Raw genomic sequence first — 18,492 nt, forward strand, 5'->3', positions numbered from 1 at the left:
GAGGAAACAAGCATCCTACGACATGCAGGATATGTTGTCTATGACGGCGCAAGAAGGGGGTTTCCTAGTTGTTTACTCATCCATCCATGTTGTCGTCAAAATTGCCGATCAGGGACTGGGCTTGACATAGACGGATACTTGCCCTCTTAGATCTTTTGCCAAGAGATTTGATTTTCTCCGAGAGGCCTGAGCTTTTCAGCCTTTTGAATGCCACGCTCAAAGCTCAACAATTGGTGAGTGAGCCACGGACACAAGGCTGAGAATAGCAACACGGCATGGCTCAAAGGTTCCAACGGTTCATTTCTTTAGATTTGATCGTGAGTGGATCGGGAACTTCCTTGTTGATCCAAGCTCCAGCTTTTGTTGAAGCGATTGTGGATTCTTGAAAATTTGCTTTACCGGCCAGACTTTTCTAGACTGGGCGAGGTTCAATATTGAAGACGAAAAAGAGGCTTCTTTTTTTCTTTTTCACTCTTGTCTCCGTACGCTAACCTCGATACGAAATTAATATCAGTACTTGACGATACTTTGTGTCATTGACCAGCGGCCCATTACATCGAAAGCTGGTAATACTCAAAGTCTATCGCAATTTCTCACAAAGAATGCCAACAGCCACGCCGTCTCACCGCGGACTGTAATCTCACTCACCCACCAGTGGAGACGTCGTCACTTTTTAGCTTTCAGCCTTCTTTTGGTGAGGGTGAGCTTACATTCACGGTTGAGGAATTCGGGGCTAAAGGCTGAGTCTGTGAGTGATGTGTTGTTGACTTTCCTATTTCCTCCGACTCGGATCAAGTCAGTCAACAACAATGGCTGAAACTGTGTGATGCAATCCATTGCTCAGCGCGTCTTGGCAGGGGCTTAGAGACTTGTAGAACAAACCCGTTTATTATTCCCACTGCCCGTCCTCGTTACTTACTGTGTAATACTGTACCTGTACAACGTGTCGCAGTTGACGAGCGCTATCAATTGCCAAGATGGGATTACGCAGCTGTCGTAAAACAAAAAAGGCCAGTAACGTAAGCCAAAAAAGAAGAAGGCTGAGACTTGGTTTACGACAGGCTGACTGCGCCTGGTTATTGATGATGACAGCAATCATGATCCGTGACGACATGGCAACTGAGCCACTGCAAGTTGGCAAGACGATAACGATGTGATGATGGGATGTTTCGGGTCCGCGGATCATGATGGGGAGCGGATTCTCGAAAGCCCGAAATTCCACTGAAAGCATAAAAGCAATAGTAAAAAGTCGAGTTCGAGTCGAGTCGCCCAGGCTGTGAGTGACGTGTGAGATCATCGCTTCACTGTCTCGAGGTGTGATCGGCACTTTGTACGTGTCTCGAGTGCCGAGGCCTCGTTTTCCGGTTTATGTCTGTCTCCTCACAGAAAAAAAGGGTTCACTCGGCAGAATAGATAGAGCAAAACTGGCTTTTGTTCTGTCTTGATGTTTCCGACAACAAGAACCCGGTCTCCCGAGCCATATCCGGACCAGGTCGGTTATAGTTGCTGTGTCAAGTGGTAAACAAGACTGGAACTTTCGATCTCTTGTCGTCATGGAGGGGAGTGAAGCCCCTCTGGTATAGGGTAGTCTTCAGTCCGTAAATCTAGACCCTTGGTGATTGCAATGTACAACATACCAACCATTGGTACAGATAAGAATTGAATCATATGATTGAGACCCTGATCTTTAATCACTTTGTATTATGTGATATCTCTGAATGGCGACATAATCCGCTCCAGTTATTCGTATCACGCAGAGCTTGTGCTTACTTGAGTGTCCATATGCAATTATGATGCAGGGTCACACAGCAGATAATCACAAGCAGAGAGAAAAACTGATGCACCCACCGAATAACATCTAGACCGCTGAGATCTCATCTCGTGGCATATGAATTTGAAGTGAAACATGCTACTGGCTTACTGCTACATTGAAAGAGAGCTAAGAGTTGAGGGTGTGGGTGTTGACACTCCATTGTCAGCATTAGGTGTTCTAACGTTGCTCCAGCCAAACACGTCGCAAATCCTGAGTCAAACGCCTTCGATATTGATCTGAACTGTGAAAGTGCCGATAGATTAGTTATATAGAGGTTGCAGTATGCTTCGAAGTGAAACACCACCAAAGCCAGAATTGTAACTTCACACAGCCCCAACGAATGCCGACCTCTGAGGATCAGTCGGTTACTGAACCAGAAAGTATCAGCAAGTATGTTAATGTCTTCTAAGTGAGAGTGGACAATCCCCCTTTAGGCCCTCTAGAATGGAAGAGAAGAAAAGACCGATATTATGGTTCTTGTATGGAAATATTCACTTCTCTATTATTGTATACTTATCAGTAGCTGCAGAGTGAAGGAAAGAGTCGGCATTCGACATTGGAATTCTTGTAGTCTGTACAGCCACCCAAAAACATCAATTTATTGACCATGTTAACTGCATTGTCATGGGCGCCACGAATTTGGCTGTTCAACTTTGAAGCCATCCACCAATGGAGATGAATACATGTTTGCTTTTGAGACAAACAATCCATGAGACCGCCATGCTTCAATATGTTTACATGATTAATACAGGCTGTCAACAAAAACTGCCGCCTCCCCTGGGCCTGGGGTAAGGCTCGCGGCAATCCAGCCTCCTCGCACGTTTCTATCGATCCGTGGTCAACAATTCGTTAATATTCCAACACGCAGACAAATGGATGTATCCGCAAAGTCTCAAATATCATCCTAGCAGCTATTCAATAACGATTCGCACCATGGCCTCGATCGAAGCGTTACCCGTGGAAACCATCTACCACATTTTCGATATGTGCGCAGAAGAAACCATCATCGACACCGAGTTGTCGACGAAAGCGCAATTGGCATGGGCTCAGACAAGTCGCCGTTTCTACGCCACTATTTATCCTCTTATTCGGCCAACCATGGTTTGCAAAGCAGCTGAAGCGGGACGATTGGATGTCATCAAGAAAGCATACCAGGATGGAGTCGACTTGAACATGATTGGGAACACACAAAACATGGACAGAAGGGCACGCCTCTACATTACGCCATAATGAATGAACATCGTGACATTCTCGAGTTCCTAGTTGAAGTTGGTGTCGATCCTCATATTCCCTCGACAAGACTATGTCTTGACTGCTACGAACCCGGAGCATTCTATGCCCTTCACATGGCAATTTCTCACAGCAAGATCAAAGGAGCTGCACAGTTGCTCATTGAGAAGTTGGGAGCGTACAAGACTTTGATAGGGAGATATGCATTGACGGACGAAGAACTACCCAGAAATAATAATAAATAAAAAAACGGGGGAAAATAATCGACCTCCTTATCAATCTCCCAGGACCTGGACCGGCCGGCGCGTCACTAAGCTACGCTGTACAAAACCCCGAGTTTGGTCTTGAAGAGCGTATGCTTGTAAGACACGATCTGGATGCCTCTGCCCGTGGCTCATATGGATGTACGCCTCTATTCGACGCTGTATCTTGTGGGCGCCTGAGAACTGTCAAGTCGTTGCTGCAGCGTCCGGAGGCTGACGCAAGTATAGCCGGAAGGAACGGTCACACTCCGTTGCATGAGGCTGTTGAGATAAGTAACTTGCCGATTGTCGAGGTGCTTCTTCAGCGACCAGAGGTGGATGTTACCACAACAGACGTTGATAAATGTACCCCTTTGCATCGCGCCGCCTTTCATGCTGCAGTGGATATTACGAAGCTTTTGCTCGAACAGCCTGCAGTCGATGTGGCATCATCAGACAGTGAAGGAATGACACCGCTCCACCAGGCTATCAGTGGTCGCGCGCATATTTTATGGCACTGTAAAGGGGGAGATACAGAAGCCACAATATCTGACCTTGTAGACGAAGCCCTGGAAAACATCAAGATTCTACTAGCCCATCCAGAGATGAATGCCGACTTACACGACAAGAAGGGCCTTACGCCTTTGCATCAGGCTTGTTTGATAGGTGATTGGGAGGTGGCTGAACTCTTGCTTCAGCGGGGCGATGTTGATCCCAATGCACGAGCCTTGAATGGACAAAAGCCTCTTCACGTCGCAGTATCTTGCACTAGTTCTCGTGCCTTGAAGTTGGTCGGCAGACTTCTTGAGCAACTAGGCGTTGAGATAACCGACTGCGACTTCGATGGTCGCACGATCTTGCATTACATAGGCGGAAGTCTTCCAAAAGACTGGGAAACTACCCCTATCGTTGAAACTGCTCTCAGAGAGGGCGTCCCTATTGACCAAATATCTACAAATGGCTTGAAAGCTTTACACCAAGCCATCAACGCCGGCAACTACCCATTCGCTAATTTACTACTCTCGTTGGGTGCAGATCCTATGGTCTCAAAACGGTTCAAGTATAACAACAGCTTGCTGCATCTTTGCTTTAAATATCACCCGTTTTATGAGCAACATAGAGATGAGGTGATAGAGAAGCTCATCGCAGAAGGGATCGAAATCAACACTTACACCGACCCACCTCTCAGAGATTTTGATGCTGATTGGGATAAACCTGAAATCGATGAAGGAATGAGGCATGAAAGCGTTGAAGGCCTACAATCAATGATTATTGCCAACGGCATGGACTGCACCCCACTTATGTTGACAGTAACAGAGAGTATGAAAATTGAAAGCATGAAAATGCTACTCAACGCAGGAGCAGACCCAAACGCACATGTCACAATCGGGCAACGGAAGCATGGCAAGATCAGGTACCATCGAGTAGCGTTTCTATCAGGAGTGCTCTATCAGGCTTGGAAAGATGGGCCGAGCGGTTATTCCATCGACCCAATCCATGAATATCTCAAGTTGTTATTGGAACATGGGTCGCGGATAGATTTTGACGGGCCAGGGGACAGTTCGCTGCAGGAGGCCTGTAAAGCATCCGAAGATCGTTATGAAGCGTTTTTGGAGACCTTGCTGGACCACTCAACAGCCAGGAATGTGAGCCAGGAACACGTCAGAGAATTGATTTGCGAGTATGAGAAGAAGCCGGAGCATGAGAAAGTTCTCGCTGAGCTCAGAGCGTTTGAGGATAGAATATTCAGTAACTAGATTGTAAACTGATGTTGTCTTTGGCGGTGGACGGCTGATGTTAGTTGGAGGTTATAGAGTTGCACTGTCTATTCCCATTGAATAAACCGTGTTTTATATTTGTCAATTCGAGTGCAGTTAGGTATCAACTATCCTTCTGATGACCTTGAGAGTAGTAATTCATGTAAGTGATCGAGGTCATGTGACTATTCACGTGCAGCACTTTATCGGATTTTCCCGCTAGCCGAATCGCGAATTGCTGCTCCGGCAAAGATTCGTGCCAGCGACCGACCTCATTTGAGCTCACCCAAGCAACAACCTCACCCACCAGCTCAGCCCATCATGAACTCTTTCCGCATCGCCCGTGCGGCTCTCCGAGCTCGCCCTGCCGCCGTCCGAGTTCCCCTCCAGCGAAGAACCTACGCTGAGGCCGTCCCCGACAAGGCAAGACCACCCAGAGAAGCCGGACCCGGCTACTGATTTTAACGAACCCGACCCGGCTGACCGTTATCGCAGATCAAGCTGAGCCTTGCCCTCCCTCACCAGGTATGACCACCGCCGTCGCGACAAGTCGGATCGAGATCGAGCACGATACGACCGAATTGGACCCTCGCCATGATGGCATCGCCGCCAATTGATGCATGGAGCTAATTGCCGCACGCAGTCTATCTACAAGTCCCACGACGTCGTCCAGGTCAACATCCCCGCCGAGTCTGGAGAGATGGGTGTCCTCGCCAACCACGTTCCTTCCATTGAGCAGCTGAAGCCTGGTCTGGTTGAGGTTGTCGAGGAGTCCGCTGGCTCCAAGCAGTTCTTCCGTACGTTTTGGATTATACCAATCAATTTTGCCAGGGTCCGGACAAATCGCTGATGGAATTTTTGTTTCTAGTCTCTGGTGGATTCGCTACCGTCCAGCCCAACTCCGTCCTTAGCATCAACGCCGTCGAGGGTTACCCCCTTGAGGACTTCAGCGCTGAGGCCATCCGAGCTCAGATCGCCGAGGCCCAGAAGGTTGCCAACGGCAGCGGAAGCGAGCAGGATATTGCTGAGGCCAAGATCGAGTTGGAGGTGTGTATTATAAGGGATGTGCTTGCGATTGACTTTGCTAACGGACGTTTAGGTTCTCGAGACCCTGTCTGCTCATGTGAAATAAGCGTGCAGTTAGTTTGTGGTGACGGAGGCCCTTGTACATCAAAATATTCTACCCATCTTAGCACGGAAGCTGTGACAATTGATACCAGTCCTGGTTGTGCTACCTCCTAAATGTACTTTTGTTCGTCTATTCTCAGTGATTAATTTGTCTTGAACTGTTGTAAGGCGGGCAGGTTTTAGTGACGTCGTCAAGTTAAGCCATATCCACGACTTCCTCATTTGCACCACCACGCCAGACTTGACATGCGCTCAACCCCTAATATTGATCGCCCTACACAATCAACCTCAAAGCTTCCACCTACAACATGACACGCATCTCAGCACCTTGTGTAGCGATATTTCTTATCGACTAATTAAGACCTAGGCTGTCGAACGGCCATTCGTCTACTTTTCTGGCAGTGTCGCATGACCTGTACGCTTAGTCCACCTCAAAAGAAGTGATAACCCCAAACCAACCCGATATGATACCGCCAGGTGTTGTCGGTGATCGTGTTCGTCAACTGCAAACACTCACAGAAAATCCGGCCGCGAGTGAACAACCTTCAGTCTCTCCTGAGCAAGTGCGCAAAAGCATCACGTTCGATTAGGGACAGCGAGCGACCAATGAACGAAAAAGACGTGCCTCAAGAGATAGCGATCCCAGGAAGACATCATTGAATCTACCGCAAAAGGAACATCGGCGATCGAGTGTTACAACAAGACCCAACGGTCGAGATCCATCGTCACGGCCGAGTGTTACTGGGTTTCAACCTCAAATTAGCCATGGCAGAAAGGTTTCGACTCGCCCGAGTCAGCTCCCACGATACTCAGCTAGTAAGGAGATACTGCCTCCCGAGTCTATGTTGACATCGTATCATGTCTCGCCGGACCCGTCTCGGACCGTGAGCACGACAGAGAAATGCCAGGATGCAATGGATATTCTCGAGCAGTATGGTATACCCAGGCCCGCGGGGTGGTTTTCAGACGGCGGTGCGAGCACGCCAGATCGAATCATACAAAACAGACTTATGATATCGCAAATATGTCATTCATGCGCTAAACCTCTCGCTTTCGAACGATATTGCTCGCACTGCGGTCATGATTCCTGTATAAAGTGCACTGGAGAAGTTCCTGGTAATATCCCCAAGCACATAATTCCTACTTCTTCGGCCCCGTACAAGGAACACAACCACACGGACAGAGCCCCTGAGTTACCTACTCAAGAGCATCCTACAAGCGAGGACGGTCAGCCTACACGAGTCACTTTGGATACGGCCCGTCGTCGCAAGACCTCAAGGTTCGTATCCGAGCCAGAAACATCAAAGACTCCTCGCCCAACCAGACAGAAATCTCGCCTAATACCTAAAATTGATCAGGAACTCCTGAAACCGGTCCGAAAAAAGACCATTGCAGTACCAACAGAGGTCTCTAGCTCGGTGAAGAACAACCCCTTTTTCATGGCAGACCGAGGAACGATAAAAAAGCCTTCCGAGCCTACGATTGCAGCGAGATCAGTGCAGGTGGAACGAAAACCCAAGCACTCCGATTGCGTTCCAGATCGTCTGTTGTCCAAATCGCCCCGCGCTTCTCATGTACAGGAAGAGTGCTCTGATCCTAGCTGCCGAGCGACACACGCTGGGCACCACCCGACTCGGCATAGCATCAGCTGTACTACTCGGCGTAGTTTGGGAGCCCTGGTGGTCGAAGGTAACGACCTGGATATGATTGACGAGGATAAGGATAGACATGAAGTGAAGCATGCCCCGGCAGTGGAGAAGTCACCGTCACGACACAATTTACAAATGAAAATTGATCAACTGTATCATCACGGACAAGACCTGCATCACTCTCAACATATCATGGAACATCTAGCAGCTGGCGTTAATACGCTTCCCTCTTCGGCAACGGAGGAGAAGTCCCCTCGTGAACCAGACGGGCGCTCGAAGATGGACAATTACAAGCTGAGTATGCACAGCCAACCAACTTCGGACCATAGTCTAAGTCAAGACGAAACTGTGACTATTGGAACAGAAACTACCAAGCATAGTCTGAGCAGAGACACGGCAGTTCCTGGTGAGATTGAATCAAAGCCACTTAATCTTAACGAGCACAAGGGGGATCGACACCCACGTCCAAATTCCCACGAGCCCCATGTCAACACTCATAATGATGCCCATTGGATAAAGTCCGCGTTGGGCAGTCATGGTCAGGCTTGTGACGTGCAAGAACATCATTCGAGATCACCGACTTCACGGCCAACTGGCGCAAAACCTACCCCGGCACCACAGACACCTAACAAAGGTCGCGGTACCTCACACGAAGAAAATGGAAAGAATACGCCACAAGCTCAAAACACTCCCTTGCCAGATAAAACACATAGTGTGAGTCCTGGGTCTTGCAAACACCCCAAGGAGCTCGATGAGCCAGTCCCCGGAGTGCACATGTTACGCAAAACAGTCCCGCGAGATGACCCTGAAAAGCCGAAAGCCGAAACGACAAACATCTCATCATGGAGAACACAATTGAGGAAGGTCGACAAATCTCCAGAACAGCCATCAAATCAACGGCTGACCCCTTCTCATGTAAAGAACTGGAGGAGTGAGTTGAGTAGTGTAAATCAGCGGACACCAGTATCTGAAAAAGATAAGAAGGAGGATTGTATCAACTGCAATCCAAATCAATACATATCACCACAAGTAGAGAACTCGTCTCAGTCATTTGCTGAGGTTGGGTTACAGAAGAAACCTGAACTAGAGAAAAATGCTGCATTCAAGTCACCGATACCTCGCCTCAAAGTAACCGACGTCGAGTTATCACTCGCTCGGCAAGGTGACGAGGAGCTCATGGCCAAGCGTCAAGAGCTCCACGATAAAGAAGCGGAGGAGCAGAACAGCCCACAACCTCCAGGCAAAAAAGACGATCCAGAACGCAAAGACTCACTGATGTCAACTGTGATTCATGATCCGACACCCATGATGCCGTATAAGCATATGTGCGCCTGGCGAGCGCGGTACATGGATCTCAAAAGCCAAGTTGATCAACTCGGAGATGAAACGGGTTGTCCGCTATCAGACGGTCGGGTTGGTACACTGTGCTCGCATACTCATACAGATATCGACATCGAAGGTCTTACGGTTGTGATGCACTTCAAAGGCAAAGATGACTTGGTGGTCAATACGGACCTGAGGGAGGGCTTACAAGAACACCATAAACAGCAAGGGACAAAGAATTGATTGGAATAAGTGACACGCAGAGTTGGACCGGGACATACGGACCAGGAGGTCATAGCAAGGTTTGATTCTTTAATTAACACAAGTACTAATACACCTACTTTAGACTAAACAATAGAGTATTATTTTATATCCTAGGACATGATCTCGTCGATGAGACAAATTGCATTGAAGGTTTGTATGTATATGAAACCGCCATATCATGGTGTTGTATAATAGTGTTGTGTAGATATGCAACTACCCTGCTGCTCCCACGAGATGCTTTCTTGTTCTCGACACGTTCAACGGCCCGGGATAGCTTAGCGGATGGCAGTCAGTCCAACGTCAGCGAACGTAGCGAGACCTTCCTGTCAAGGTCATTATCAATCAGCCAACGGGGACGATTCCACGGCTTCCCGGTCGAAACACCCCCGGGCCCTACTGCAGCATCCCCTCTTCCCCGGTTTGCCAGACCTTACGCCAGGTTTGGGATCCAGGGGGTGGCTGGAAGAAAAGAAAAGAAGGAATTCCTTTAGTTTGGTTTGAGAAGCGGTGACAAGGGGGGTGGGAGGTGATAAAGGGGCCCTTGTCTTTTTTTTCTCGTTGCTTCTCTTCTCGGGCTTTGAGTTTTATAGTACTACGTAGTGTATGCATGTAGGGCTGGCGTGGTTCATCATTAATTATTCCTGACGTGATTATGAGAACCCCTAGGGGACAAAAGTGAACCACTGTTGCTGTGGTATAAGTGAGGCGAACAGGGTGTAACCCAGAACTGGATCGACGTGCTCTCTTTTTGACGAGGGTGTTTCAAGATGGGTTGTTGCTTGTTTGGCCAACTAGGGGCCTACACGAAATGTCGGGAAAAGCAATATGATCTCACTTTGAGGTAGGTAGGGGTGAAGCGATGTTCGTCATATGAACAAGCAGACAGGGTAAAAAGTAGGGGAAACAGCTGTATGGTGAAGGTATTCCCACATGTGTCAGTGCCAAAATATTCCAGCGACTAAATATTCTAGGGGTCCAGTTTCAATTGAAGCGGTGTGAAAAAAGGGATCCTGAGGTTTGACGTGTCGGTGAAAACACCATTCGTTGTTCTGCCTTCCTCTAAAGGAGCCGGGAAACGAAAAACCCAGCCTCATGCAATGCACTCTCACTCGGTATGAATGCAGCCGTCAAAGGCACAGACACAGGACTAGCATCGAATTCTCAAACTTGCATCTGTACCGGTCACCAGGGGGGGGGGGGGTCCCTTGCCTGTTATAGTATGAGCCATCGAGTATAGCGTTCTTATGCACGTAACAGCAGGCGACTTTGAAGAAAAGTTCCGATCAAGAAAGGCGCTAGATTTCGAGAGCGGTCAAGGCTTTTGACAGCGGTGTAGTCTACGAGCGAGCAAGCCTGTGATGTTAGAATATGAGCATGAGTCATGTATTTGACAAGCGCGTCGGTAAGAGACACGCTTGTGGAAGTTTGTGGACCGTGGTCGGCAGTTGAAGTGGTTTAGGAGAACTCGCTGTTCAGGTGATGCTCTAGACGCTTTGCTGGGAGTTCCAAGACCATGGGAGACAACAATGTCTCAAGCTGTGGCCAAGAGGTGTCAAGATGACTCGGATGTGCTCCATGGATTGTGGACAAACACGAGCATGGCGTGTGGCAGGCAAACACTGTGTAGCATCCAAGCAAACAAACAAGGTATCGTGGAACGACCCAGCCGACGGGGCATGGTCCGCCCCAGGGGTTTCGGGCCTAGCTCAGACCCTGTCAACACAAAGAAGGGAAAGAGAACAAGAGAACAAGAGAAGTTGGGGGCAATCAACTTGATTGGGCAATTATGATTGTTATCCAAGCCTCCAAGACTCAATGACAAACTTCAACTTTGGCGAGGTCTGTGCTTTTGCTGCTCAGCGCGCATAGTCGAGTCGACACAAGCGACGGCCTTTGTCTAGCTCAACTCACTCATAGCTTGAACTCGTGAAGCTCGAGACCCTGGATGCCAACGTCAACCTTGAACACATGTCCACCATACTCGCGACTTGTTCCCTCGCCCTCGTCATCCGCAGCGGTTGTGATGACGAGTTCAGTACCGACGAATTGTACACAAGTTGTGTTCTTTGTCGGCACTTTGACCTCGCCTACAATCTCAGCCGTCTTAGGGTCGATCCGAATCACGCGTCCCTCTCCGTAGACGGCATGCCAAATGAAGCCGTCCACATCTACACGGAAACCGTCCGGCTCACCTGAGCCGTTATGCGTATAGAAGACACGCTTGTTGGAGATCTCTCCGGATTCAGTATCAAAGTCGAAAGCAAAGACTTCCCTGGCGCTTGAATGCGTGATGTATAGTGTTTTTCCGTCTGGAGACCACCCTGGCGTGTTGGGAATCGTCATATCAGGAAGCTTCACCTCCCGTGACTTGGAATCCATGAGATAAACCGCTCCTGGATTATCATATCAGAAACTGTAGACAAGGATATCAGTGTAAGTAGCGTACCTTCAGGCTTAAAGGGTCCAAGACCAAAATCAGTCATGGTTCCAAGCCAGAATCGGCCGAGAGGGTCCACGCCGCCGTCGTTGCTACGCAGACGCTCATTCGCCGGCTCCTCGAATGGTTGGATGAGCTCATATGTCTCCTTCTTCACATCAAAGATCGCCAGTCCATACTTGACGCCCAGTGCAATTCGCTCCTGTGGGTCGACGCCGGCAATGTTGGCTGTAACAGTAGGACACACATCCAACTGAACGGTCTTGAGAGACGAAGGGCCTTCGGTAACCTTGACGTAATGTAATCGCTTGTTGCGAATGTCGACAAAGCGCAAAGTGTCGACAGATTTCTCGTAGAAAGGCCCTTCACCCAAGAGACAATGCGTCTCAAGCCAGGGCTTCTCTATCGTCCATTGCTGAATGTCGGCGCCCATTGCGGTAATACTGAGTATGAGCCTGGTGTTATTCAGTGATACAGGTATATGTTTGAAGTGAAAGAGCGCGGAAATCTATGCAAATAGCTATGGTAAATAGCGGGGTTGGGATTTATGATATGGACTATGAGGGGAAACAGGCGGGGGTTCCAGACAGACAGAACTTGAGAGTGGGGAGCTTTGCTGCAAAAGACAGCATCAAGTGCTCAGCCGTAGATTCAAAGTGAGGGAATACTATAAAGGCATGGAACCAGGAAGAAGACATAATGGATAATTGCAGTATCAATGATGGCTAAATTCACGGTTGACCAACTTGGCCGGTTCGGTCCGGAGATGATAGCAGCATGCTCCGATCCGATTATCGGGGCCGCCGGGCCTACAACCCGGATCTTCATGGCCGCACATGGCCTGATCTGAGCGACATACGTAAAATATCGGAGACGTAGTACTGCATTCTTTGTGATCCTCTAATGTAATTGCTTGCTTCATATTTTCCCCTGGTGTAGTGACGCAAGGGAATGTCACTGAGATTGTGGCCATCCAAGTGGTCCGACCATCATGTTGGCTTGCTGTGGCGCTCTCTGACCAACAAGCTGTAACAGTCGATCTTGCCTTGTGAAGCAGTGGCCCAAACTGTCGGGTCCAACTAAGTACCGCAAGGCATGTAATTGGATGGCCCGCACTCGAAATGTCTTGTGCGCAATCTCTTTGCGCGCTTGTGCCGTGTGTACGTTGGGTCTTGTCCACGGCTGCAGTACGCACGCATGGTTTGCGCATTTAGACGCCAGTTTGTGTCTAGCATCTGACATGGCTGACATTGCCGCGCTTATACATATATCAAAAGAATGTCCATCATGGCGAAAGAGACCTTGTACTGTATGATGAAGCCATGACCTGCCTCTGTTTGCCAGTCGGTAATACGTACTACGTATGAATGACCGCCCACAAGCGACATTGTAACCTCACTGCGTGGGGGACGATCATTTGGCTAGGCCCCCACGTGCGTTCTTTCTTGGGTTGCTCAATCTCGAACTTTCCCAAGACAAACACCGAGACTCATCCTCATGGTCATGAGACTATTCTCAGCTTTATCAGATCGTGGGGTGGGTCGCGATTCGTCAAGGTAAATGCTGCCTCCCGACAATCTGGCCATCAATTATGCTTCTCTTTCCAGTTGACCATGGTTTGTCTACTAGGAGGGGTCGTGAGGCATGACTGCAAAAAAACCTCAGTTCAGCAACATGGGATTGAGTGTTGAACCTTTCGAGCTGTTTCTTTAGCCATTAATCATTAGGTCGTCATCGGGCAGCAACACCACCTTCATGGCAATGAACTGGAGCGCGGATGGACAACGCATCAAAAGACAGCTCAACCCGCAGTTCCCACACATGTCTTGACCGGTCGAAACGCATGCAAAGAGACACACATACACCCACACCGCTCTACCTTGTGGCAGCAGTGATGCTGCACTGTCTGGAAAGGGTGAAGCGGACACGGCACCGTTGGGTGACAGGTGTCGACCAACACGGTTGCTGCATTCACTAGTTTTGAGGCGCCCATGTCAGCCGTTGGTCCATGGTTGCATCGATGCATCAGTGCTGTGCTGCTGCAGCTGCATGTCGTATGTATCCGTATGTACGTGTAGATGCAGTAATGTGCTCCTGCATGAACCAGGCCCAAGCTGCACTTCTCCACGAAGGGTCTAGAGTGCTTAGGCCTCGGCTCCGTAACTGTGACTAATTGATATTGTGGGCTGAAAGCTTTCAGGAAATACCACACTGCCAGCACATCCCGGACCACCACAACAAGAGGCATGGCAGGGTAAATTAGTTGCAGGACGCAATGCATGCCATAGTTACAGATGCCCGTTGATTAGGTGGTCGGCCGTGTTTTACCTGGCTCAGACCCTTGAGTGCTTTCCCTGACCGCTCATGGTCACGGGAGCCGTCGAGACCCATGATCATCACTACTAGCCGGGGGCCAACTGTCGAGGCTGAGCCGAATTTTGTAGGCCATAACGCGACAGCTCTTTGATCGTCTTTGTGTACACCCTTGTCCACGCAAGTGACTTTGACTCCCAGCAGATATGCAAGGCCACGTTCGAGTGTAGGGTTATAGTGCCATTGATGTAGGTGACGTGACGCGACAGCGAAAGCGAGGACAACACCATCGAGCTTCTTGACAGCACCAAGTTCGTCAGCAGCGGCTAAATTATAATATGGATCTAATTAAGACTGCGATATTAGCTTTCCAAAATGCGCTGGTATGATGAGTAAATCCAATAAAATTTCGACAACTAGGGACGGCCCGGTCAAACGATGGGGACAATATAGCATGGGCGGTCTTAACTCACTGCATAATTGACAGCTATTTCGAGCTGAAAGAGAAGGGTAAAAAGAAAAGCAAAAGAACATGACCCCAGCAGCATCACGGCAACTTGTTTCAGCCTCGTAGTTTGAATTGCCCTTTTTGCCCTGGTAAACCCTATGCAGGCGTAGTGCAAAAAGACTCAACACGAGCATAAACGTGGTGTAAGTGTTGGCATAAATGTAACTGTACTGGAGTTGTCAAATCCCCAAAAGACGTAGGATCATCTGTAACCCTACACCCACACTGCCGAGACCGCCACGTAAATTCATTTCTTGTTTGATTGTCTTTGTCAGTCTCTGAAATTAGAAAGATTGAGGACGAGACATGATATCGAATCCGAAATCCGGAGCCCCTCCGCCATCAGCATCATGGTTATGCTTGAGATTGCGCACCTGGGGTTTAATGAAACACCAAATGGCCAACTTGAGGAAACACGCCGGGTCATTTACTTTCGGGAAACACCTAGGCTCATTGCGTCGACTCAATGCTAACAACGCCCCGTCCCGTGGTGTTGAGCGCCGCAACGTGTCGTTAAATAAGACAATTGCGGCACGGCGTGATGTGATAACGGTTCAAGCCACCCGTTGTTGAAGATATTGGTGGCTTTGGTCCACCTCATTTCGCTTTTATCGCGAGTTCATTTCCTGTGAGACTTATGATAAACCGTCCATTAACAGCTGTCACATCATCCTTGGACTCTCAAAAGCGGCCGCACATTGCTAATCTAAGATTAGAAACGCCATGACGACAATTTTGATCGTTTGCCTTTGTTCATTTTTGTTCATTATGACCTCGACATGACGGGAAAACCCTGATGGCTCGGTCTATGGCCGTTGGTTCAAGGCTCATGCGACGATCCGTAAGTTTGTTCGCCGCGGCAGTGCTGAAAGAGCATGCCATAAGTGACGGGTAGTGATATACCTAACAGATAGTCCAGCAGGATCTGGTCTGCATGCTCTGCGCGTGACATTATCGACAGGTACGCAATGTCGCGTTTGATCGTGTGAAAGCTTGCTAGCCTCCAACCACTTCCCCGGTACAGGCGCTTGTACCAGTCAGTGTGCCAGTCACAGACCCGGCATCGACGCAATGCAGATTGGTCTCCTCACTAGAGACAACTGTCATGGATGGCTGCATGCCCGCAGGTGGGCCTTGCAGCTCTTAACCAGGTAACTAGGGCCCTTCCCCGGTAGAGGCCCCTGGTCATGCAATTCACCATCACCCGTCAGAGTTGCTGTCGTCCGATGCACCCACACCCCTCGGTCGAGGTACCGTATATCACCGCTCCAGGGGTTTTGGCGGAAACTAAGATCGAGAACCAAGACATAGCAAACAACCATAGATTAATGCCACTTTTTTTTTTCTTTTCTTTTTTTTCTTTTTTTTTTCTGTTGGCAGCTGAAGTTGGAGAGGAGCTTTTCGAATGTATGAAGCTTCGATGGGGTGATTGCGATGCCCAAGCACGTAGATAAATTTTCTTTGAGCGGAACTCGTGGGTATATAGACCAGTCTTGGCGATGCCAGCAATTGAGAGCTAGCAGTAGTTATCGTGGGATTATGAATGGGCGACAACGGGTAAGTCAGATCCCTTCCGCGTGCGTGGCGTGTCGTGGCGCGAATTGTGTGGAAGTTTGGTCTTAAGAAAAGTCAAAGGGTCGACCAGGGTGCCAACAAGATTGAGGTCTGACGATAGTAGTATTATTCGACTTTTAGATGTACCGTCTTGATGAAATTGGGCATTGATGAGTGGGTGGTGCTGGAATTCGAAATGCGGCACATTTTGATATCTCCTGCCTGTTGACTGCAGGCTCTTGCCTGGGGAGTAGGTACTCTTTTCGGTGACTGCCTAGTAGGTAAATATCTCATGGAAGGCACCTGCCATTGCAGAATCTGCGTCAATCAGACAGTTCCTTCCCTATTATTCCCGCCTCCTTGTCCTGCAGAGTGTCAATCCTCAATCATCACCACGATCAACATCGATGGAACCTCACTCATGGCTTAGAATGCCGCACCCACTCTAGGGGTAAGTATAGAGAAACTCTGTCCTTCCTCATCCTGCAGCCCTGCCCTACCTATCCCTACTTGGTTTCCAACGTCTCTTTTGGGGTCTCACCCACCCACCTTCGGGGCAAGACAATGCAAGTGAGTGCTGTCTTGTCTCATGCGGATTCATGGCCCTGGTTTTCCCGCTTTTGGTGGGCAACTCCAAATGCAATGCCATGTCATCATGAACGACACAGCATTGCAACAAACTGCTTGTAAGCAGGATTCGAATTGGTGGTCTGCTCGAGGCATACAACCCTTTCCCACGTCAGCGCGAACTATGCACGAACCAGTTCATATTGTTGCTGGCGAAAGAGAGAATAAGAAAAAAGAAAAGAAACCATATCAACACCAGGTAATTAGTACGCAATCAACCGGCGCTCGAGGAACAAGCAAGCAAGACCTTGCTCCGACTAGCCAGGATCAGCTAGACCAAGGTCCGCACCACCCAAAACCACGGACACGGGGCACCACGACGATCTTTTGTTTCTTTGTGCCATCTCAGCTCTCCCACGTTCTGAAGTATAGGTACAGCGCTAGAGGTACCCAGCTAAGCATAGCGGTATGGGCAGCTTGCTTGTCGTCTCTTTTCTCTTTTCCTTCAAACCGTTTATTGTTGCTTTTTTGGATTTGCGTTACCGCCTCTGTCTCTGGCTTGGCGAATGTTGTTTTCTTTCACTCACTTACACCAGATTCAACGACCCGGCCCACCTCGCGTCTCTCTCAGACCGTAAGCGCCTACAACGGAAATCCTTGCGCTCCCGTCGTTCACTGAACGGCCGGTGCGTTTGTTAGCATCTGCACTCGCATCTGCAACTCGATCGAAAAGATAGTGAGTGAGATACGTACTGAACGTACTGTATGACGCTTGGGCTTGGGCGAGACGGGCCGCGCTTGATCTTGCGCGGGAGCGATGCATTGAACTGATCGTGGTACAACCGTGCCCACGGCTGCCGTACATATTACAGCGGATACGTACACATGGCATTCCCGTTGACCGCTCTAGCTTCCCTTAGTCTCCGGATGCCTGGGTACTAGCCCGCCAGCCCGCCAGCTTCTAAGCTAGTTAAATGATGGGCGGTGTCGAGCTTAGTTTAGCTTTAGGATACGCTGCAAGGCATCCCACAACTTTGTTGACTGAGGCCTGCTTCTTTGCGGACCTGGTGGCCTCGCATGCGTCCCCTTCCACCTGTTGCTTCCGTGGCGACTAAAATTTGAACTGCATGCTGGGTTGTCGAGTGCTTGCTGTTGTGTTGAATAGGGGCAACACAAGTCAGAAAAGATGTTTGTATGGGAAGCACACTGACCGCATAAAGCAAAGAGAAGCCAAGGGGAAAATTTGTCGTGAATGGCGAAGCTACCGGCAGCTCCCCGTTAGTACACCCCAGTCATCTAAGCCTTGCTGTGGACTTAGCTGCAAAGTTTACAGAGCAGGGGTATCTCAGTGACTTGGCTTGTATCCGTACATGCAGTCTGCATGTTAAGTCTTCACAACCCCTGGCCCAAAACGCTCCCCGGCACTATGACCCATTCATCTCATCACTTCAACCAAGAGCTTGTTCGTTGTTGGGTCCTAGCTCTCAACCCCAGCTTAGCTTCAGAACTAACCACGGCTTCTTTCGCTAAAGGTTACTGTGGAATTTCGACCTTGAGAAGACCAGGCCAGCTCTGGGGCTTGATAAGGGCAGGTCGCCGTACTACCAGGGCCAGCTCAAGGCTCGCATGTTCGTACCAGAGCAAATAAAGAATACCACACAGTGTGGCAGTCGCCCCATCCACGACAGACTCGCTTCTAGATATTTT

The 18,492-nt window shown here is 49.2% G+C and overlaps 7 protein-coding genes across 7 annotated transcripts; 3 read left to right on the forward strand and 4 right to left on the reverse strand.

Moving 5' to 3' along the window:
- Positions 1 to 2,746: 2,746 nt before the first annotated feature.
- FGSG_12954 (uncharacterized protein) lies at positions 2,747 to 5,042 on the forward strand (the record flags this gene model as incomplete). The annotated part of the gene is made up of 3 exons (XM_011327970.1): positions 2,747 to 2,914; positions 3,077 to 3,221; positions 3,331 to 5,042. The coding sequence occupies 3 exons, from the start codon at positions 2,747 to 2,749 to the stop codon at positions 5,040 to 5,042; spliced, it is 2,025 nt and encodes a 674-aa protein (XP_011326272.1).
- A 270-nt stretch (positions 5,043 to 5,312) lies between these two features.
- Positions 5,313 to 6,369, forward strand: FGSG_12955 (ATP synthase subunit delta). Its single transcript, XM_011327971.1, has 5 exons — positions 5,313 to 5,465; positions 5,538 to 5,567; positions 5,686 to 5,839; positions 5,911 to 6,089; positions 6,142 to 6,369. Exons 1-5 carry the CDS (start codon positions 5,364 to 5,366, stop codon positions 6,172 to 6,174), a joined length of 498 nt encoding a protein of 165 aa, XP_011326273.1. The 5' UTR covers positions 5,313 to 5,363; the 3' UTR covers positions 6,175 to 6,369.
- A 1,729-nt stretch (positions 6,370 to 8,098) lies between these two features.
- On the forward strand, positions 8,099 to 9,385 carry FGSG_12956 (uncharacterized protein; the record flags this gene model as incomplete). The annotated part of the gene is made up of 2 exons (XM_011327972.1): positions 8,099 to 8,117; positions 8,184 to 9,385. 2 exons carry the CDS (start codon positions 8,099 to 8,101, stop codon positions 9,383 to 9,385), a joined length of 1,221 nt encoding a protein of 406 aa, XP_011326274.1.
- A 1,932-nt stretch (positions 9,386 to 11,317) lies between these two features.
- On the reverse strand, positions 11,318 to 12,276 carry FGSG_06649 (uncharacterized protein; the record flags this gene model as incomplete). The annotated part of the gene is made up of 2 exons (XM_011327973.1): positions 11,318 to 11,799; positions 11,853 to 12,276. 2 exons carry the CDS (start codon positions 12,274 to 12,276, stop codon positions 11,318 to 11,320), a joined length of 906 nt encoding a protein of 301 aa, XP_011326275.1.
- A 282-nt stretch (positions 12,277 to 12,558) lies between these two features.
- FGSG_12957 (uncharacterized protein) lies at positions 12,559 to 13,053 on the reverse strand (the record flags this gene model as incomplete). Its single annotated transcript, XM_011327974.1, has 1 exon — positions 12,559 to 13,053. The coding sequence occupies one exon, from the start codon at positions 13,051 to 13,053 to the stop codon at positions 12,559 to 12,561; it is 495 nt and encodes a 164-aa protein (XP_011326276.1).
- Positions 13,054 to 14,102: 1,049 nt separating this feature from the next.
- Positions 14,103 to 14,704, reverse strand: FGSG_06650 (uncharacterized protein; the record flags this gene model as incomplete). The annotated part of the gene is made up of 2 exons (XM_011327975.1): positions 14,103 to 14,453; positions 14,630 to 14,704. The coding sequence occupies 2 exons, from the start codon at positions 14,702 to 14,704 to the stop codon at positions 14,103 to 14,105; spliced, it is 426 nt and encodes a 141-aa protein (XP_011326277.1).
- Positions 14,705 to 16,981: 2,277 nt separating this feature from the next.
- On the reverse strand, positions 16,982 to 17,914 carry FGSG_12958 (uncharacterized protein). Its single transcript, XM_011327976.1, has 2 exons — positions 17,539 to 17,914; positions 16,982 to 17,460 (listed from the first exon to the last, which is right to left on the reverse strand). The coding sequence occupies exons 1-2, from the start codon at positions 17,675 to 17,677 to the stop codon at positions 17,384 to 17,386; spliced, it is 216 nt and encodes a 71-aa protein (XP_011326278.1). The 5' UTR covers positions 17,678 to 17,914; the 3' UTR covers positions 16,982 to 17,383.
- Between the last annotated feature and the right edge of the window lie 578 nt (positions 17,915 to 18,492).

Source organism: Fusarium graminearum, chromosome 4, assembly GCF_000240135.3.
Source record: "Fusarium graminearum PH-1 chromosome 4, whole genome shotgun sequence".
Classification (NCBI taxonomy): Eukaryota; Fungi; Ascomycota; class Sordariomycetes; order Hypocreales; family Nectriaceae; genus Fusarium; species Fusarium graminearum.